Source organism: Lissotriton helveticus, chromosome 3_1 (genome assembly GCF_964261635.1).
Source record: "Lissotriton helveticus chromosome 3_1, aLisHel1.1, whole genome shotgun sequence".
NCBI classification, from domain to species: domain Eukaryota; kingdom Metazoa; phylum Chordata; class Amphibia; order Caudata; family Salamandridae; genus Lissotriton; species Lissotriton helveticus.
The window spans coordinates 1201635011-1201657130 of NC_136061.1; the positions used below are offsets into that span (position 1 = coordinate 1201635011).

Below are 22120 nucleotides of genomic sequence, written 5' to 3' on the forward strand. Positions count from 1 at the left end.
AGAGCACCATCTCACATATTTCCAAGCACTCTGCCTCCAGGATTGATGGGGCCTTCCATAGGAGTGGCTGATAGGAACATATGTGTCCATTTTAGGTTAGATATAGGCATACTATACCTAAGTAAGAGGTGATTACACCGACTTACCCCAGCTGAGTGATCAGCCAGTTGTGTCAAATATGGAGGCCAGGCCAGGGGTGGCACAATACGTGCTGCAGCCCCTGGTAGGCCTTGGATGCACCTATGCCCTGGGTACCTTGGGTACACTGTTACAGGGGCCTATAAGGTGAACCAGTTCCAATTCGTAATGCACCTAGAGTGCATTGGCATTAATATAGAGAGAGAACAGCAGGCTGTGGGTCTGATTGGCAGGCCCACAGCCACATTAAGTCATAAACCAGTGAAGCAAAAAGCAAAAATTTGGGGTGACTATAGGATAGCAGACCCTACTCTCCCACAGGGGTGATGGATGGAAATTGCAATTTCTTTTGTTCACGGTGAAGTGTTTCTAGATGGGGCTTACCAATTTTTAGGTCTCGCCTAGGCAGCGTATGCGCTGTCTCTTTGAGACATGCTGCGTCTACTCTGTGGGCTTACAGGCCGCCCACTGCTTTTAATTTGTTGCTTTGCATGTCCTTGCTTCTCTGTGTTCAATGTTGGTTATAAGTCCCTCCTTTCTGTGTGCAGACCCCCCCCCCTATTTTCTGTGTTAGGATGCCACTCCCCCTCCCAGTGGAGCATGCTCCTATTGCTTGTAGTGATCACAAAAAAAGGAGGTACCCTACTATAACAATAGGGACAGAGTGAGTACGGTACAAAAGCCAAGAATGTCCCAACTCAAAGGTACAGTTCTACCTAAACTATGTCAAGTACCACATAACCCATCAACAACATCAAGAGCATGGCTCGAGTCGGGGTACCACGCGGGTGGACAGCATCCCCCCACTTATTTTACAAGGGGGACGCCGTCCCCCCTGCCAAACAGCTGGCTTCATTCTTTGACCCCTCTGGGACGAGGAGCTCAGCCCCTTTTGTGACGTCACTTCCTGCCGTGACATCACTTCCGGTGACAGCGTCCCCCCACTTCTTTTTTTAGGACTTGTGCCCTGATCAAGAGTAATATTATAAGGTACGTCAGTACAACACAAAAGCAAAAACACGATCAAAATAGTGTCATTAAAATTTCTTCCATGCGTTTATTACAATCAAGAGTTAAAAACAAATTATACATATAAAAACATTTCATAATACCATTTTAGAGAACAAAGTCGATGCAGCGTTTCGGTGAGTGGACAGATGTCCACCTTCTTCAGGACAGTTTTCTAAATAATGGAAACAGTTTATTATTTATCTTTCCTTGATAACTTTATTTCGGTCACAATGGACCATAAAAGCACATGATAAAAAATACATGAAACAATACATTTCGGTAATAAATAACATAAAACATATCACTAACAGTCAGAATCATATATACACAACTATTTACACATTAAAACCATCACATATAAAAATCAGATTAAACCATTCTCAGAAGTTATCAAGAGTATGCATTTAGTTTCAACAAATAACTAAATCACAATTTTATTTCGTAAAATTTTTTCTACGTTTTAGCCACATACCGTTCAAAAAAACGGGAGATGGCGAAAACGATCGGAGGGTGCGTATTGTATTTTAATACTCTGAGAGCATAGTCACATTTACTAAAACCCAGATTCCTACAGATTGGTTTCACCCAACGGTTACGCTCCAACTGGTATTTAGGGCAACCCTAACAAGGTCCTCATGAATGAGTGTTCAACCTTGGTTAGACTTATAGGCCCAAGATGCCCCCAAAGTTCCGCCCCATATATAGAAGCCGCTCTCATTTGTACTTTATAAATTTCTATAACTGGGGCGGCGGGTTTGTAAACAGATACTCTGAGCATTTTTGATAGCCCACCCACCTTTTTTGAGTCAGCTTTAGAGCAGACTTAGCTACTTGGGCATCCCATCCCAGATGTTCCTCGAGGATGATACCTATGTATTCAAAGGTCTTTACTCTCTCAAGAGGAATGCCATTCAATACCGGGTTTGGGCGGGTCTGCCTTGGAGGATTAAAGATCATAAACTTAGTTTTAGATAAGTTTATCTCCAGGCCCCTTAACGCACAGAAATCTGCGAAACTATCCAAGGTACGTTGGATGCCCATTGATGTCCTGGACAACAACAAAGTGTCGTCCACGAACATCAATGCGGGTACCCTACCTGAGGCTAATCTTGGGGCATCGATATCCTTAACACCTAGTAGATGATCGATAGGCCCATTAGTAAATAGACTAAAGAGGGTGGGAGCCAGCACCCACCCCTGGCGCACCCCCTTTTAACCGGGAAGCGGGCTGTCAATTCTCCATGTTTCCCACATCTAACCTGGGCAAACGTTTCTGTGTGGAGCCTAATTAGCACATCCAGGAGGTATAGAGGGATACCGAGATCCAAAAGAACTCTCCACAGTTTATCCCTAGGGACCAGATCAAATGCAGACCTGAGGTCCACAAAGATGAGGTAGAGGCTGCCACCCTCCAAACTCACTGTTTTCCAATAAAGTACCTGGAGTCTGAATATCTGGTCGATTGTTGACGTGCTCATTCTGAATCCGGCCTGGATAGTGCTCAAAGTCTCCTTTTCCTCAACCCAGGCCAGGATTATATTCAAAATTATTCGTCCCATCAACTTCTGAGCTATGTCTATCAGGCTGATGGGCCTGTAATTTGAAGGTAACAGGGGGCAGCCTTTTTTGTGGATGGGAACTATCTCTGCACCACGCCAGGTATCTGGCGGGTCCATCCCCATTAAGATGGAATTAAACAGGACACAGAGATAGGGGGCCCATATTTTCGGTTCTGACCGAAATAGATCCCCTGGAATTTTGTCAAGCCCGGGCGCTTTGTTGGGAAGTAGCTTGACGATAGCAGATTCAACTTCAACGATGGTAATCTCCTGGACTCCCTCTCCCCCCCCCCCCCCCTCAGTCGATACTTATTATTGATACATTCATGTGTTGCTGACGAACCAATATAATTACTAAACACAATTTTTACCCTTCACTGTAGTTTCACATTCCTGTAAAACTAGTAAAATCTAAACATACAAATGCATTTTGAGTATTCCATAGTCATTTTCTTTAGCATACATTATAGTTAAATAATCCTAATTCATATCTTTTAGTCTGCTTTATGTGTTCCTCAACTTATTTTTAAACACAACATGGTTAGCATGTATGATTCCATACCTCTAATATAAGGAAGGCGGTGTTTCCTCCTTATCGAAATATAAAAATGAAGGCAAGGGATCTTGATGATATCCCAAACTTTAAATCCTATACATCATGTAAAGACAAAACACAGAGGTAGAGAAATTACTTTAAACTACCTGATTACATCATCAATTTATTGTTTGATTTAAAAAGCGACACACTTTTTTTTACATACCACTGAGTCAATGCCCAAGAAATATATATAGTGTTCGTTGGAGCCACCGTCTAGTTTTATTAAAACATGAACTATCTGAGCGGAAAAAACAAAGAGTTATTCCCATATCTATATCTCCAACTTAGAACCAGTCTACAAAGAGATCAACAAGATGTTTCTTACTGGCCCATAAAAGTGGTTTTCCACATTAAAAGTGGCCTGTCATGGATTCTGTTAGAGCCAAGGGATGAGTTGACTGGATACAGACCCAATTTGAACCAAACATAGGTTTACACACTGTTTAAAAAAGATGTAGGGAATATTTGATTATATTCAGTTTTCATTTCTAGTTATTTACAATTATTCCCTGGCATATACGTCATATGTAATACTATGTCCAGGCATTACCTGAGAATGATGTATCTTTTGGCCAATTCTAAATTCTCATGACAGGCCTGTAAAGATAGAACAGTAGGTTGGGTTAACCTGACGGTTGTTCCTCTTTCTACATGTGACTATTCTTTATCTTTCACTTCTTAGTAGTTAGAACTCCGGTCTATCACTACTCCACTTAAATTAGTAGACTCAGTTCTCGCAAGAGATGCATTGCGCATGGGCCGAAAACCGATCTGTTACACGGTTGTCTTCACTCTGAGTCATTGTTTTACATATTGTAATGACTCCGTCATTGATATAATATCTAGTGGATTATTGCACATGTATTTCTTGTCTAGAGACTGCAACAAATATATCGGCATCTGTTTATAACACTAGTATAGAGCGCTCTTTTAAAATTTATTCGGGCCATTTTAAGTTAGTTATCCTGCGTTTAATCTAATCACCCATATTTGTTTCCTTTGTGACTATTCAAAATAAGTCTATATTAGTAAATTCGAGAGAGAAAGAAAGGCGAATACGCTCTCGTTCTCATGGAATTGTTACAGCAGAACGCTCACCTAGTAAATGACAAACGGCCTCCCTGCGTCCAACGAAAGCATTTCCGGGTTCCAGTATGCCTCGTTGACGCTACAACGTGCCGTTTAAGTACGTTCCGCGGGGCTCAAAGTTCAACTTCTATCCCCGTGATTTTATAACAGATTATCCGTTACGTAACTATGTCCAGCATTAATTAATTTTGAATACTTCTGGATGTCACTGTATCAAGTATATAAAATGTGAGCCCTTATTCCGCTTTATTAAAAGTAAAAATATGCCCCATATCCATATCCATATCCATACTAATATTATAAAGAGAGAGCCCAAACCTTTGAGGCGGGTAATCTCAGTAACCACACCGCCAATCACAACATCCAATACAGCGTTGGAAAGGGCAGTTGCAGCAGAAGGACATAGGCTATGCAGACGGCCATCATATACATTTAAAAGGTAAAAGAACCGTGCCAGCAAAGTAGTCCCTTGTGGGCGTGTCTGCGTTGTGCTGTGGGCGTGGGCTGGGGGCGTGACTAACGCTGGGGGTGTGTGGTACAGCCATCATATCGTGGGCTAGGGGCGTGACAAACGCCGGGGGCGTGTGTCTGCCCTTCATGCCATGTGAACGCAATTGCACCGCATCAAGGGGCACGCTGGGGGCGTGTGCTACGTTCCGCCCTCCATGCCATGTGGGTCGTACATTAATCAGAAGATCGTCTGCTGTGGCCGTGTGCTGGGGGCGTGACAAACGCGTTCAGCTGGAGGCGTGGTAAGTAACGTTACTGCAGCCTCTCCTGCGCGCTGTTACTGAACTCTCTCATTCAACAAAATTACACGCGCCTGCTACCAACGACGAGGGCTCTAGCCGGGCTCAGGCGGCGGATCAGTATACTAATTACACGCGCCTGATAACATCAACCAGGGCTGCCGCTGGGCCTCAAGCGGGGATCACGCGCCTGCTAACATCAAACAGGCCTGCATCTGGGCCTCAAGCGGGGGAACACGCAAATGAGCGTGTCTGCGGGGACAATTACTGCAGCCTCACCTACTCGCTGTCACTCAACTCTCTCATTAAACAGATATACCCGCGGCTGATAACTCTCTCATTCAACGACCTTACACGCGCCTGCTAACCTCAATCAGGGCTGTAGCCGGGCTCAGGCGGAGGATCACTACACCAAATACACGCGCCTGCTAACATCAACCAGGGCTGCAGCTGGGCCTTCTCCGTCCCTATTCTAATGAAACAAAAAATGTTGTCTACCGCGAGATTTTAAAATAAATTGCACACATTACACACATTCTATTTCATACCCGGACAACGTCGGGACTGGCTGCTAGTTAATGTTACAGGCGAGAAATGTTGTTTTGCAAGGCCCATAATTATTACATATCGTTTTTAAACAAGAAAGACTCTATCCCTATTGCTTGTAGGCCTTCCCTGTTATGCATGTAGGTTGAGGTGCACTATTTTTCTAAATTTGTTTCTGCCTATGTTTTTTGAAATGTCAAATTTTTTTTTTTCCTGTACTTGTTCATCCGACGGGAGTTCAGTAATGATTGCCGTAGTGCTTTGTCCCAGCAATAAAGCAGGCACGGCAAATTCACTTTTGATGTCATGCGAATAGTAAGCACTCCAAGTTTTAGAGCTCGGGTTTAGAAGACGCTGCTTGTTCATCTAAGCTGTGTCAGTAAATGAAGTGCCCGCCTTGAACAGGGGTCGAGGCAGGATTTGAATTCAATCATTTGTCTTTCTTTAAATGCCTGGCATGATCACTCTGAATATGTCGTCATTTGTAATTTGATTGGTTTAAGGCTGACAGTCACACAACGCCTTCACAATCGGGGAAATATTTTTGGTTAGACTGCTTACGTTTTCTATATATATATATTTGAAAATTATCATCTCTCGCCGTTGCCTACACAAACCGTTATCCGATTTTCCTCCATGGAGGAATGTATGCTGCGTTAAATCCGAAAGGTCACCCGTTGCTACTCTGGGAAGTACACCTTCTAAAATGTCTAGCAGTTTGTTTACGTTTAGCGAAGTCCCCCTTGAGAGTGTACTTATTCAAACAGGCGTGAACATGTTCACTTTCTTTGCCCCAGACAACTTGCTTACAACATTAGATTCCCTTGCTACACCGTTCTGTACACAGCTCTAGCCCAAATGGAGCCTGCTTGGTTCAGAAGAACTAGCTGCCTAAAGACCATAATCATTTCCCTATCCTAATGGTATACGTCCCCTGTCGCACTCAGCATTACATTCATGGTGCTTCATTTCCGACTCCACATGGGTGGGTAATTTGAATTTTTTCCCGGCATGCTTATTCTGCGGGAAGGCATTGGCAAGTCTGGGTGGTGAAAAGACGGCAAACTGAAAATGCCTGGCTGCAGAAGCCACAAGAGAGGCAGCCACCTGCAAGGTGATTAGAGAACTACTACAATTGTTAAATTATGATAAGACTGATGTTGCAATGGATTTTCCAAGAAGTATTGTTGCTCTCATTGGATTGGATCTCTTTCATAGTACTTTAAATGGCGTAATGCAGTGACATCCCTGAATGTGACTAGAAGGCAAAAATGCACCACTGCTGATATGGAAAGGTTGTGTGTGGCTTCACTGGCAATATAGACCATTCCTCTTTCTCACCCATGTCGCTTCCTACCCTCCATATTGCTTCCCCAACCTGTGTCTTTCGGGTTGCTTTTCACACCCGCCCTCTGTGATGCTTCAGCCTTATTCTGCTTCATTCCCCACCTGCACCCTTAGTGTTGCTTCTCCCCACTGAGTCCTCGGTTACTACCGCCTAAAAAAAAATGTGTGCTACTTTTTTTTATTTACCAACCCAACTCTGATTTGTGAATTAAAAGGGGAAAACAGAAAAGCCATTGCTAGACCTATTGACTTAGTCAGTGCTTGTTCTTCCTTGTGATTAATGCTACAAGAAGGCTAATGCCAGGCAGGGGCAGAAATCTTACACTTTATTGTGCCCATAGTTTGGATACTACAGTATGGAGCTAGGCCCCATTGTTACCTTCGCTAAGAACCATCAACTTGCACAAATGCTGTGTCTGGAGAACATTTGAATCGAACTAACCCAAATTGACAGTTGCCCCATGATCTATGTCCCAACACTTTGCAGTATTGACCTCTGCATAGGACCTAAAGTTGGCAATGCAAGTCGCCACGATCCATACCTCCCTTTTTTTTTTTTTTTTAAATGGATTCCTCAGTCACTTTGGCATATACTAACTCTCAAAACACTTCGGACTTGAATCAACTGCAATTCATTATCATTACTCTAACATAGTAATTTATTTGATCATATATATCTTCATGCCAAAGCATGTTTTGTGTGTATAACTGCTTCTGCATGGAAAATCTTTAATAATATTAATGTGTAATCTTCATGGTAACTTTTGTTGATGACCCATTTCCTGGTACATTCATCAAATTCCATCATGGGCATGTACAACAGTAAATTTCTATTTTAAATAATTTGGAATATACCACATCTGTTTCTGAAGTAGCAGACACCGGGACGTTATTATCCCTTTCATCCAGCATTCCCAGATGCATAAGGAACTTTGATAACTACTGTGGAGTTATTATATGGCTAAGAGACTGAGGATTTGATCCAACTCCCCTCTATGGAAAATGTTTATAAAACTGGGCTCCAAACCACCCCACTGTGTTTCAGCTTCAAGGTCTTCTTGAGGGGAGGGCTCTGCAGATTATTTGAAGAGCTACAGTTTATTAGGTTTCGCCTATTATCATTCGCTTGCGAATGTAATAGGCGAAAATTCAAGGGCTCGATCGACTAGTCAAACCACTGCGGTTTCCACTGCGGTTTCTTCACAGTGCATATGAGCGGGTCACGTGACCACACAAGCACGCGCACCTCAGGCCGGCATTTCTCCTCCCCTAATTACCGGCCGGCACATCAAAGGCTGCTGCTCTCCATGCGTCTTGTCACCCGCCTCCGCAAAGCAGAGAAAACACAAAGAAGTGAACGTACTAACGTGATGATAGCAGTGCCAAAACACAGAGACTTAACGTTTTCGGCGTCTGAACCTGCAACATTCCTCCTGCTCTTGAAAATCGGCGTCACCGCAAGCGGCCAATACCAACAGGCTCCCGTCAGCCAGCCCGAATCGACTGCTTCTGATGTAAGATGGTTATGATAGGGAAAGACTACACTACTTGGCATGTCTTTTTGTGGGATCCTTCGTAAGCCAGCTATTTGTTTGAACAGAGTTTACAGGAGCCAAAGGCAAATATTTAACATCGGGACTATCTACACTTCCTATCATGCTTGAGTGGAAACACGGGCTCTCGCTGCGGCAACAGTGGCCGCTCACCCGCCGTGTCAAGAGGGAATCCAGCCAACCATGTTTTTGAAGCACCCATCTCTTGGTTTCGATTTCTGAAAGGGGGCATGCATCAGCCACAGTTTTATTCTAAAAATGTGTTTGTTCAAAGAGACAGAAACACTACTGCCAAACAAGCACACATATGGTTCCTAAAATTAAGCGCGCTTCTTCATAACGCTCATTTTAGGTCAGCCTGGGTACTACATGGAGTGGTTATACTGGAAGGCGAGGCACCTACAGGGAATGGAGGCCCAGGAAACCGCACTCAAAGCCGCGAGTCATAGATGCCTGCTTACGAGTCTGCCGCGGCAGGAAAAGACAACACGCTCGGAAGAAAATGCTGAATGTGTAAGAAACCAACGCAAATGTCTAAGTAAAGCCAACATCGTGAGTGGAATGTAAAACATGAATAGGGCGCCGCACAGTCAGAAGGCACCCCAGGACAGGTAAACACGATCAAAATATGTGAACGTTAAAAAAAAAAACAAAAAAACATATACATTTAAAAAGGGATACAAGTCCGCCTGTAATGTGCCTAACAAACCAGAGATATGTTTTCACAGGCGCCTTGTCTGCTATGTATACTGCTATGCTTCACTTGCCGACAATATGTAGTCGTTAAAGCAACTACTTAACACGATTGTTGTATTGTCTGTGGTGGTTACAACTGCAACATGTTCCATGTACATGCAGAACGGAACCGCTTCACTGTCAGACTAGCACACTGAATACCGGATCACACTCAAGAGGGTGTGCAAGTCCCAACAGCAGTCAAAAAAGCTGGCATTCCAGACAGATTAGTAGAGATGAAGCACACCATGAGCAAGAACAAGCACTGGCGTTGCCAATAGGTTTCGCATTTGGAAAGTTGGAGCTATTGGTTTTGTAAATGACATTTTAGATTTATATATTGTTATTGACAATGCCAATAACGATATATAAATATAAAATGTAATTTACAAAACCAATAGCTCCAACTTTCCAAATGCGAAACCTATTGGCAACGCCAGTGCTTGTTTAGTGCTGGTGTCTGATTCACAGCCAGTCTCCCAGAGTTGAGGGGACATCACCTGAAGTCTGCTCTTTCTGCTGTTGTATTTGAGGATGCTTCTGACTTGCTTAGAAGCCTACCTGCTGGCAGTGGAAAGGAGTGTGGCTGGCCCTACAGGAGGAAAAGCTTTCCAGATGGAGAAGCCACGTCATGCTTCCGGTTTGAGGAGCACTTGGCAAAAGTTAGGAGCGCAGCCAGAATGTATTGTGCCCTGAAGGAGTCCCTGGTCTTTGGATGGTTCCTATGTGTCCTGCATTAAGACTTTTCAATATAAAGTACTACCATGTCACCGCACAGTCTGCTGTGTGTACAATCTACTGGTGCTGCCACTGCCAATATCTGGAAGTAAAGCTGTGCCTCCACCGAAGCAGGAAGATCTGATCAGCCCAGAGGCAGCAACTGCCATAGACAATCCACAAGCTAGGACACAGCCCATTGACAGTAACTGCTGAATCTGAGAAGCTGTCTGCAACAGTCTGGGAAGGCAGTCACTGCTGAAGCCGAGCGTTGCCACACAAGTGTACATGCCACGCTGACTTCATCTTCCCATCTCTTTTCCAAAGTGAGGCAGGTGCCACACAAAAGATCTCTCATTGCTGTGTAGTCAAACGGGTGAACTGTACCTGCCGCTCTTCTAGGACAGAAATGATAGCCACCCAGGTAAAGTAACTATCATAGACAGACGAGTCTGTCATGTATGGGGAGTGGTGAGAGTGAAAGTGGGCTCTCACTTCAAGATTTGGTATATTTTACAGAGGCGTTTCTTCAGCTGCTTCCCAAGTTGGTTAAGGTATAGGACCGCTCTAATGGATACAGTATGTCGTTAGATTTCCTGGATGCATAGGTGGGAAAGATGTTATGGCAGGTGTTTTTATGTTGGTACTTCATCTGTAGTCTGTTGTTGTCCTGACTATGGGAGGGGCAAGAACTGCAGGAGCCGGAGAGCTTGTCAGCCAGGTAGGGGGCACTGACTTTTGATGGCTTTGTAGATGACACAGGTTGTCGAGATGGCGCAGGACTGTAGGAGGGGCCAGTGGAGTTCCAAAAGATGGAGAGCAAGAGAAAGAGAGAGAGAAATTTACATGCAGATCACAATTCGCAGCTTTCCTAAAGTTGCTGACTGTGTCATGCACCAGCTTCAAAGAGCTCTAAGTAAAATGCATTACATCGTGCAGGGTTTAACAAATATTTCATTATTGAAGGTTTGCTATAATGGGTTCTGTTGTATAGAACCATTTTCTAATTAACTGCCCGGAATTCAGTATATATTTCTTGCTATATAAATAGTTATTATGACTATATGTACATATATTTAACAGATAAATCGGATGTTGTCACAGAGCATTCCAGGACGTATGAACATACTCTGCTTCAGAAAATCCGGAAAGCAACCTAAAATTGTCAGATTACCCTTTGATGGCATGTGACGTGAGATACTGAGTGTATTCGTCTTTCACCTGATTCTCCAGGCATTAGACTCCATCTGTGCTCTATATGAACTACAGTTGCACCCAGGACTTGAAGAAAGTAGTTGGTCAGCTGATAAGTGAGGTCTCTGCATGGCCCTCGAAGTCTGTGGTAAAGCACACAATGTGTGCTGACAGTGCTGCTGTGTCCTGGTGTTGGCACGCTGCAGTGGGATACAGGATAAATCTGAGACTCTGATGCTTCCAAATAAGGTTTAAGAGCAGCTGCCAGATCCAAAGTCCTACGAACCTTCCCCTATTCCAGTGGTTGAGGTAAAGTAGATGATTAGCCCGTCAATGCTGCAAACAAACAGATTTGCAGCGGCAGTGGGACGAGTGGATGCCCCATAACTGTTGAGTCAAGGTCAATCTTGTGCTCTTGGGTGTCAGAGCGTAGTAGTTTCCCACAAGAACATTGGAGCCGACGCACTTGGGACAATAGGTGGTGGCGAAAGAGAGGCTTAATTGTCTGGACTGTCTGCCAATATTTAATGATCCAGTCTGCTATTAATTGCGCCATCAGGGAACCATTGCTTCAGCAGGCATGGTAGCGTCTGGTTGGCAGACAGTTTTGTGGTCTTCGCTAGCACATAGAATAACTGCTTAAGTGGTTTGAATAATGGCAGCACTAGAAGATCTAAAAATTGTATCTTTGATCAGCTGCTTCATGTGGTGGATCCATATACTCCTCAACTTCTTGCTGAGGTATCTTCGTTAAGGTGGTAACTTGAGAGAGCGAGCATGTGAGAGCAAAAAAATGTTTTTCGTTTTGGGGACAGATACTTCTAGTCCCAAGAATTTGTCCTATTTGTAAAACCATTCCACCATTTCTTCGTTCCATTTCATCACCAGATGATAGGAAACCTTGGTGGTACATGCATGCCAGAACTTCTGGAAGAAGTTTCTTACGCAGCCATACGTGGCATGATACTTAGTAGTTAGTCATAGCGAATAGCACTTAACTCGGAGAACACATTAAAAAGGCCATTAAGTGAATGATTTACAATACATCTCAAAACGTCAGCTAACATAAACACGGTTCTAGCCCCCTGGCTGCTGAGAATTTTCTACTCCTTTGCTGAGCCTTTTTTTTATGTTTGGAGCACTTCAGCATAATCCTCCATAGCGTTTTCTTTACACAAGAGGTACTTGGGCCAATTTGTGCCTTTTTTTAAAAAACAAAACTAAAAAGTGGAAAAAGGCAAAACTCAGCAAAGGGGTTATTTATGCAGATCGCTTCTGGTTTACCCAAATAAGCAAATTATTGAAATTTAAAAGAAAATGGGTAGGAAGAAATAGCAGTTGGTGACACAGCTTTCATCTTTTTTTTTTTTGTCAATGGGCAATTTATAAAACTAAGATACCATTACATCTGTCATACCCTTCTGGTTGCAGCAATATATAATATTTGATGAATGTTCAAAAACATGGGATAAGCGACGCCAAAAAATGATCTCTAATTTAGGTGTTCTTCCTTGCACATTGGCTTACATTTATTTGAAAGCCAGAAATTGAGACCGATTTGGTTTTAAAAAAAAACGTGTTCATCAATTCTGTGCTCCAATAGGTCTCCAGATAAAAGCTGTATCCCACTATTGTGGATAAGCTGATCGCCCGCTATAGGAAAGGCAACGTAATATTTTTGCCATGAAAAATTACCCCTTTTGGCGATGTGAGAAGCTGCTAAATTTGACCTTGGCTCAGTTGGCACCTATGGAAACCTACCATATCCAGACATGTCTGAAAACCAGACAACCAGGGGAATCCAGTGTGGTTCAACTTGCGTGGATTAAGCTACATTTTGTTACCCAGAATCCCCTTAAAACCTCAAGCTTTTTTCTCATATTTATGTGAGTGTCCCCACGCTCCTACCCTTAAAAACGGTACCCCATTTGTGTGGGTGGGCCTGTCACCCACGACAGGAACGGAACAAAAATATTGGTGATGTTTGCATGGTCCCTGGTTTGGTCAATCCTATTGTGGGCGATAGGCTGACCTAGACAAGAAAGAGTACAGTTTTTATCGTAAGGTGCATGGGAATACTGGGTGGTAGGAATGTTGTCAATCCTTGCCAATTGGGAAACTTTTCCTCAGAAATATGAGGAATATAAATCATTTTTTGCCAAACTGACATGGCAAGTGATATGAAATTAGCATTTACTACTTCTCTAGCAGTTGATATGTCAAAACCACGTCCAAAAGAAGCCAAACTTCTTTTCGCTATCTATGAGGATATGGATGCTCTAGCCCCAGGAAGGCAGAAAGACTGGTAGGTCTTTAAACCTTGAAGATCGGCCTGGTGCCTGGATAGGCCAACCTCACTGGAAAGACTGTGAGGCCTGTTCTGGGATGCCTAGGTTAGCCTTCCCATTTTTTTTCTTTTTTTCTTTCTGCGTGTTTTTTTTTTTTTTTTATTACTTTACCATTTTTCCTGGCATCTTCCTTATTAACCCTGCTTCCCCCTCAAGCAAAAATCTGTGTCCTGGGGTTAGGCAGGGGCAGTATGGGAGAGCTCCTAGGGCCCTTGTGGGCTAGAATCACGGCCCGATTGGCGAGTGAGCCGCTGTTGGTCCTGCTTCCTCCCAGGGAGTGTGAGTTGTAGATTGGGGGTAAACTTTCACATATTTTTTTTCAAATCTGGATCTTTGGGTAGTTGTATTTTCAATTACCTGGCACCTATTTTTATTTTTCTCACAAGGACAATTCATTACAGATGTAAACAGACTGCAATTTTCCAAATTATGTGTTTTTGGTGTGTGAGAGCAGACACTTGCATTCTTACAGTTAGTCACTGTTGCTCCTTATCAGTTTATATTGCATACCACTTGAACCAGTTAGCGAAGCTAGCTTTCTTAAACACAATAAGCATTTGTTGTTTATCTCTTGGACTACAAATGGTCATCTGAAAACTCTGTGCACGCTCTGTTTCAGCACAGCATATTCTACTAAATCATCCAGAGGTCATGAGCTACATTGGGAATGTTGCACTTCCTAGGTGTTTACCACTCCTAAATGTTTTATATTTACATTTAAATCAGGTTTCCGGAGAAAGTAGTTCTTCAAAGTTGCATAGCATATTGAGATGCATTGAATTACACTAAAATCCACCAGGTCTTAATTTCAGTTTTGTGATGCTTTGCGACTGAACCACACTTCCAGATGTTGGTTTTCAGTAAAGGCCCGGATAGTCATGTATAGTGAACAGTTACCCACATTTATAGTGTTCGAAGTTTCTAAAGTATGTTGTCATTTATACAGCTCACCTGTTCAACAAAGCTTTGCTGAGGAGACCTGTCATTGTCTGTGCAGCTCTTCAAGGGCACCCTGCTGTGCTGGCGTCTCAGATCCACGCGTCTCCAGTTCATCATAGTAAGTACAATAGACGATGTGTGGTTTTTTTTTCTGTGGTTTTTTTCTTTTCTTTTTGCTGAATTCTTTCTTAGTAAACTAAATTATTTACTAAGTAAATCTACCTAACTTAATTGTTGAGACAAGGAAAGGTCCCGTGCATATCTCTGGAAAGCGTACACCCCTTCCTGGAAGTACCCATAGCAAGGTGCAGATTTTTCTGACCCCCCACCCCCCCTTAGTACACGTAACGATCCTGTGTATGCCCTGAGCATTTTCTGTGATGTGCATGGCAGACCTTATTTCTGTTGCCTTCTTTGGAAGAGAAGCCTACTGCCTTCTCTTGCATATGAAATACTTATGCAAGTCCCTCTAACGGAGTTGTTTGCCCATCCACAAGAGCAATGCATGATGGAGGTGTGTAGATTAATGTGCACATACCTACTATGTTATAAAATGCATGTGTAGCTACATCCTCAGTAGGCTCGATTTGTATCATGCATACTCTGTATAGTACGCCAGATGAAGGGTTGGTGGGAGAGTCCAGAGGAAAATGTATATTGCAAAAGCTTCCCCACCAAGGGATCTCTTTCAGTAGGCCATTTGATAAAATCAAGAAAGGAGACAGAAGGTTCCTTTGAAGCTAGGGAGTTCCACATTCCCCTTCCAGAACCATTGTTTTCCTCTGAAATTGGTTGACCACCTCAGCTTAACGGGCAAAGTTAAGTGGGGCAACCCCCCTTTCCTTTGTGCTCTTGATCTGGGTTGCTTCTGCCAGGAGACTCTCAGCTCCCCCTGAGTTTCTGCTCCAGAGTAGCCAGGATGCCAGCTGAAACTTTCTGAAACCAGTCACAGAGCTTCAATATACGATGCCTGTCTGTAACTTGGGTATAAGGTTGATGCAGAAACTTCCAGTCAGGGTGCCAAGATTTCTGTCCAGGATCCTGGGGTCAGACACCAGCAGCGTCCAGGAGATTCTGGGGGTTTAAGTCCTGACAAATCTGAGCTCTGTAACTCATGACTACAGAGGGACGCCTAAAAAACAATATTCCTCAAATTTTCAGTACAGTAAGAGGCAAAAAGGTTCATATATAATAACTCTGTTGCCTCAAGATAGTCCAGTTTAGTATTTGAAGACTTACTCTGGGAATGGTGTGAAGAGAACGAGGCCTCAAAAAGTGCAAGTCAGTATTTCGGTGTTCACCCTATGCATTGTCTTTGGATAAGAATAAGTATATTTCTCAAATACTCTCTATAATACAGCACATCAAGTTTCAACTGTAACACATTATACTGGCTTTTACTACTATATCTCTGAGGTTGATCGAAGCAAATTTGTAGTTCCTGGAGGGGGAGTGTGGAGGGCAGCCTCCTAGGGTATCCATGTGCAATAGAGAATTATAGACACGTGTGGACCTTCACAAATAAATTTGTTAGTGTGAGGATTGTTGGGGTAATACTGCCTGGGACGCGGGTCAACAGGTCTTCGTTAAATAGCAGTCTCTTCCCTCCCCTTTTCTCTGCTCTTCTATGTTTACCCATTACCTTATTCATTGTCGCACTTTGGGCCACCTATACAAAGGTTTTTGGTTCACAAACTGCCAGATTCGCAGAATCAGGACGGTTGAGAGCAAAAATGTCTTTTTCAATGTACAAAGGCCTAATTTTTGATTTGATTAGCGATTACCAAATCACTAATTGGGTTTGTAATTCAGTATTAGAAAGGGGCGTGTTTAGGACGTCCCTTCCATCCAAATCCCAGTGGTATGTCTGAATGTTTTGTAACCGAAATGCGGTCGCAAAACATTCTCATTTTATCACCTACTTTAAGTAGGTGGTAACCCATTCGCAAATCTGAATGGGTCCCCAAGGGACCCCTTCCTCTTTGTGAATGCTAGGAGGACCATTTTTTAAGAGAAGGCCGTGTCCCACGGTCAATTTTTCTTTTGGAAACTCATAACATTTTCCTTTCAGGAAAACTGGTATTTTGCATAATGCTTTATTAAAAAGCAATCTCAGACATCCATGGTCGTCTGCTGACCCCAGCAGGCCACTATCTCTGTGATTTTGGCGATTCCCAATGGGTTGCAAAAAAGAGCTACCTCATGAATATTAAAGAGGTAGGTCTATTTCCGACCCACTGGGAATCTTAAACTGTGTTAAACACACATTCGTACATGGCTGTTTGCGATTAGCAACTTTTTACGATTCGGTATTTGGTAATCCCAAACCATACCCTACATACATCTGATCTGGCCCCTAGTTCTTTCTTGGTGCAGGCACCACTTGCAGTAGTTTGCAGGGCCGTTCAGTTTGATGTGTGCCCGGGTCCTGTTGCCTGATGTGTGGGGGAACCCTGTTGGGCACCGGAATGAGTTAAGTGGAGGAAACGCCAGCACCAGTCCATGAGGCTGGTGTAGAGTTGGAGTACCAGTGAATCAATAAATCTTGAAATTTAGAGTCTTCCCGTCTGTCACAAAACCCCCCAACCTAACAAGCTAGATATCTGCTCCTCGTGGTCTTAGTGATTATTTAGTCAGACCCTCCAGCTTATCGCGATTTGCAAAAAAATCGCGAAATCGGCCAATCCCCGGAAATGCCGCGATATTTGGCAAAAAGCCCGCGAAATTTGCCATTTCCTCCGTTCGCCGTCCTTTCTGCCTGTTTCCGCCCGTTTCCGCCTTAAAAGGAGAAGGAGCGAGGCACCCATTTTCCCATTCCCCCCCAGGATTGATTTGCGGCGGGAAGAGAAGGAGCCAGGAGGTCGAGGACGCGGCCGAGAGAGGGAGAAGACCACGGCGGCCGAGAGAGGGAGAAGACCAGCACCACACCAGCAAGAGGGGGAGAGAGCACGAAGCGGCAGCGACACACACGAAGACTCTTCCTCAGAGACTCGGACTCGGAGCAGGAGGAAAGCAGAACACAGACAGGTACCGTCTGTCCTTCACGCTGGTGGGGGCCCGCTGCACACATAGGGAGGCTAGGTAGGCAAGTTTAAAACCAGCTTCGTTAAGAAGCGCTGCCCGGGTGGGAGGGGGGCAGTGGAGATGTGGAAGAGGAGAGAGAAGCTTTTATTGCAGGCCTCGCCCGGCCTTGGGTAAAGTGATCTACTCTGTGTGCTGAAGAGAGTACTGCAAGGGCTGTTGCACGATTCATACCACACATCCATTTCCTTGGTTTCTGTATATTTTAAAACCCGGTAACTGTACGGTCCTGACGTGTCCCACCACTTGTCTCTCCTTTTACAATTATTTATAGTTTTGCATGAAGGAAAACATAAACCCAGGCTTACGAAAAAGTATGTGTCCAGGACTAATGGATTTTTTTAAATATGGATATTAATGTTGCTTTCTCCCTACTTGCAAGCTAGTCACCTGCAAAAGAAACAAACAAAGATTAGTGACATCGTTTTGTTATAATTTTTTTGGCTTTGGATATTTCTGGGAAATTATTTGCCCTGAGTACATTACACAATCTTAATTTGCTTGGCCATCAAATCGTTCATAATAACTGGGTCATCTGACGCTCATGTTAAATATACACTGCATTAAATGCATATAGTATTCTGTATGAACAGTAATTAGCTGTATTTGAAAACATTTTTTTTTAAATACTTAACCATCAAAGCAGCACAATTATGAACACGTTTGTATGTGCAGTTTTTTATATAGCATAAACCTAGCCAGGGAGGGAATCAATGGGAGCGAATGAGAGGTCCTTATATTTATTAATTAATTTTTTAGGCACAGTAAATTGAAGTGGTGTGTTCAGAGTTGGATGGTTTTCTCTCAAGTGCTTAAACTGGGATTAGCGTTTCATGAACAAACGAAAAAGAGATATGCGTCTTCTTAGCAGAACAAATGGGCTGAATTGTAAATAAACAAAATGTACATAGCTCCATGTTGTCAAATAACTCAAACAATAAGATATCTGTGTTTGGTGTTGCAAAAACCCCAAAATAAAATGCAGCTAAATTTCCATTTTTGTGCCGCTAAATATTCATTTTTGTGCCGCTAAATTTGCCAATCCATGCCGCTATATCCTGGGGGGGTCTGTTTAGTACTGGATACAAGCCTTTCAGCCATTGTGGTTCTCCTCTGGTACTTAGGTTCTTCTTTGTGGTAACTGCACATTGTGGTCTGATCTTCTTTAACACCACTTGTGTTTTTGGTGGTGTAAATCTGCAGTTGAACTTTTGTGACCCTCTCTTCATTAGGCACACACTTTTTCTCCCATTCTGGGGTTACTTTGGGATTCCTGAGCCTTGCCCTCGCAGAGTGGTGCACGTTTGCGCCAGTGTAGCAATAGACGTTTCAGCTACTCCAGCCTTGACTCTTTCACAGCCCCCTTTTTCTGTGTAGCACATTCCTTGGGCAAGGACCCCACCCCTCCAGTGCTCCTCTCGAGCAGTTGGTCATCTCTCTCCTTTGGCAGGAGGACCTGCACAAATCTTGCTTTTAGTCTTAGGTGATGTATCCAATATTCTGGTCCTGATCCTGGTAATGGATGTTGGCTGTGGATATCCTAACCTTGGAGTAAAGTGATTTTTCTCAATTGCCACCAGTATGGAAACCCTGGATTCGTTGTAGAGATTTTAGGCACACAGACTGCAAGTCTCTGCCTCGTCCTTATACTATAGTTGAAGATAAGAGTTGAGTACTCCAATAGTTCAGTTTTACCCTTTTGCTTATTCCACTTACTCTAGCCCAGTCTAAGTCTTTCCTGCAAGATGTGAGGCAGGAAGGTGAATTGGAGCGGGGAGTCTCCAGGCAGGAAACGCCCAAGACGAGCACAAAGACAAAGTAAAGGGCCCTATGTCTCCTCTCCCTCAAACTCCTCGCCACCCATTAATAGGTTGTCTGGAATTTGCCTGGGGTGGAACCTGCATTTCAGATCCTCTGTCTGAGCTTTTCTCCCCAACCTCCATCTTGGGCACCACTTGAATGCAACACATAAAAAAATAATTCCCAGTGTGGCTGTGGTCATACATGTTCCATGTACACATCATTTACACATGTTAAATGGTGCAAATATGCATATGTCCACATAGATGGGTGAAGAATCCATTTTTGCAGGGGACTGACGGACTTCAAACATTTGACGAAGCACATACACCTAAAAATGCAGATGTTTCAGGTATGTATTTGAGGCATTGAATTAGAGACTTATCATGCTGTAGTCCTCCAAGGGACGGCGCAGTAAAAAGTGAAAATTGGTGAGCTTTAACACATAATGGAAAAAAGTACAAGGATAGATGAATATTTACTATATGTGCAAATGGCCAAAACACTTGGAATTTAAGATTGAAACAATTACAAACACAATGATATATGAGCATTTAAGTTAGAATATCCATCAATGACTGATGTGGGTAGGCCCATGAAATTTAGACGTTTATCCCACTACTTCAACAAATCATCTGAGATCTTCATCCGGGCAAACATTTGGTTGCGCATGGGGAGAAGCACGAGTGAGACTGCAACAACTGGAAGGGGAAAAGCTATGGAGGCAAATGCAGAACACAGGAGAGAAGGCTCATGGAAGAGAGCATGCGCACAGTGCACAGAGGAGTATTGTGGGAGCGGTGAGAATTACAAGAGGGAGAGGGCTGCACACACCTGCTCTCTGATGGAGTACTTAACCGAAAAAAATATAGTTATTAAAGAAGGCAGTTCATAGACACAAGTCAGTAAAAAGGATGACAAAGAGACTATGCTGAAGGGGAGGGATAAACACATGATGGACAAGAAAAACCATCAAACAAGAAGCAACTAAAGCCAAGTAACAAAGCCTACCAGTGGGCAGGCACTAAACTCCTCTAAGTTCCTGGTAATCTCACAATGTATTTCACAAACCAGACGGCACTGTCTTGTAGGCTCCACCTAAAAACTGAGTTTGTGTAGTAGATTTATCTTCATATAAATGTTGTCTGCCATTCAAGATTCAAGTCCTTTTGTCATCTAATAAAACACTGCTTTATTGTGGTTTCACTTATTTATTTGCTCATTGCATTTCTTTTTTTCAAAGGTAAAAAATTCAATTGCAGGCTTTTCCGTTTGCTGAGTGTTTTTCCGATTGTTTATTATTGCAATGTCAGGTTTATAGTAATGTGACAATTGTTGGCAAATAGCTGTTCTGCTATTTACCAACTATTATTGGATGCCTTCTAGTGGAGTGCTTTTAAATGGGCAGGTACTGGGTTATATGTACTACTTAAATTTGAAAAGTAGAGTACATGCACTTCTCTGCAGTGGTGCAATACTTTGAACTGCCAGCGCACACGGAACCCCACAGCCGTTTGTTTTGGAGTAATATTTTGCCCAATAAGGTTGCCTTCATGCTGATAGCTCACTGCTTTGCTATCTGCATCCACCTGCACAAGACCATTTGTTGTCTAAAGAGAGCCCATAGCAGATGCTCCTCACCTTTTAAGGGACTCCGAAAGGGACTGCCGCCCCAACTATTCTTATCCCAGATATTGATCAATTGAGAACAATTATTCTCACTACGTTTAGTTTTCCTACCCTCACAGACTGTGCCTCCAATACCTCAGCCTGGGAATTTCAGTCCTGGTGAGACCCTTTTATTTAGCCACGGGTCGAAACATCGTCGACATATGTACAAAGACTGTCTCTTGGAACTGTGATACAATGATTAGTTCCCTGTGACTCAAATTCTATTGAATATAACATTTTTGTCTTTTGTTGTAAAGCAACCAATACAACCAATTGTGAATATGTACACATAGCACTTTACCTTCTCGTCTTTAAATTCGGTTTTGGTTTGTCTTTTCACTTGGTGTATACTCACTCCGCTTTTTTCCTTTGAGAAACACTCGCATCAGTTTGTCTAACAAAAATCCTAGTTTAATAAACTCTGTTCGGCTGAACCGTAGTTGTTTATAAATACTGGCTGCTCTGGAATCTTCTTTTCCCTACTCGATAGTATTAATAATGTGATTATACATGTTGTTTATTATTATTTTTTTTTAATCTTACAAGGCGCACAGCTACCAAAAAGGTTTCACGGCGCCGCCAGACAGGGAAAAAGTATATAGGTCAAACAGCCAGGTTATTTAGGCAGGCTCAACAAAAAGACAAACGACTATACCTAGTCCAGTTCTGGTGTAAACTGTTATGGGAGAGCAAAAATCGCAACTCAAGAAAATTTTGGGCCTTAATCCATCGTCAAAACTCTAGTTCGTCCAACTTTGGGAGCGCAAATATTGCAGAAGCCGACTGGTCCACTTTCTTGACTGACCACTTTAGGGCCACTGAGGGAACAGCTCCTACAGACACACGTGCTCTCAATTCGATGAAAATAAGCCAGAGTAAGACCTGGAGCAGGCCCATTGAATTTTTAGAGTCGCCAACTGATGATTTGCTGATCGCCCAAGAAATGGTCACCAAAGTACTATTAAAAGCGAGATCGGATGGATCGCCTGGTCCAAATGGCCTACCACAGAGTGTTTGCGAGCAATTTATTGGTTAAACAACCAGG

General features: G+C 43.2%; 1 protein-coding gene across 1 annotated transcript in view; it reads left to right on the forward strand.

Annotated features, from left to right (window-relative positions):
• The window catches only part of SDHD (succinate dehydrogenase complex subunit D), a 64712-nt gene that overhangs the window by 13352 nt on the left and 29240 nt on the right, over positions 1–22120 (forward strand). Inside the window, exon 2 of the mRNA XM_078681844.1 lies at positions 14531–14641. Coding sequence (XP_078537970.1) covers positions 14531–14641 — 111 coding nt within the window. The remainder of the gene's footprint in view (positions 1–14530; positions 14642–22120) is intronic.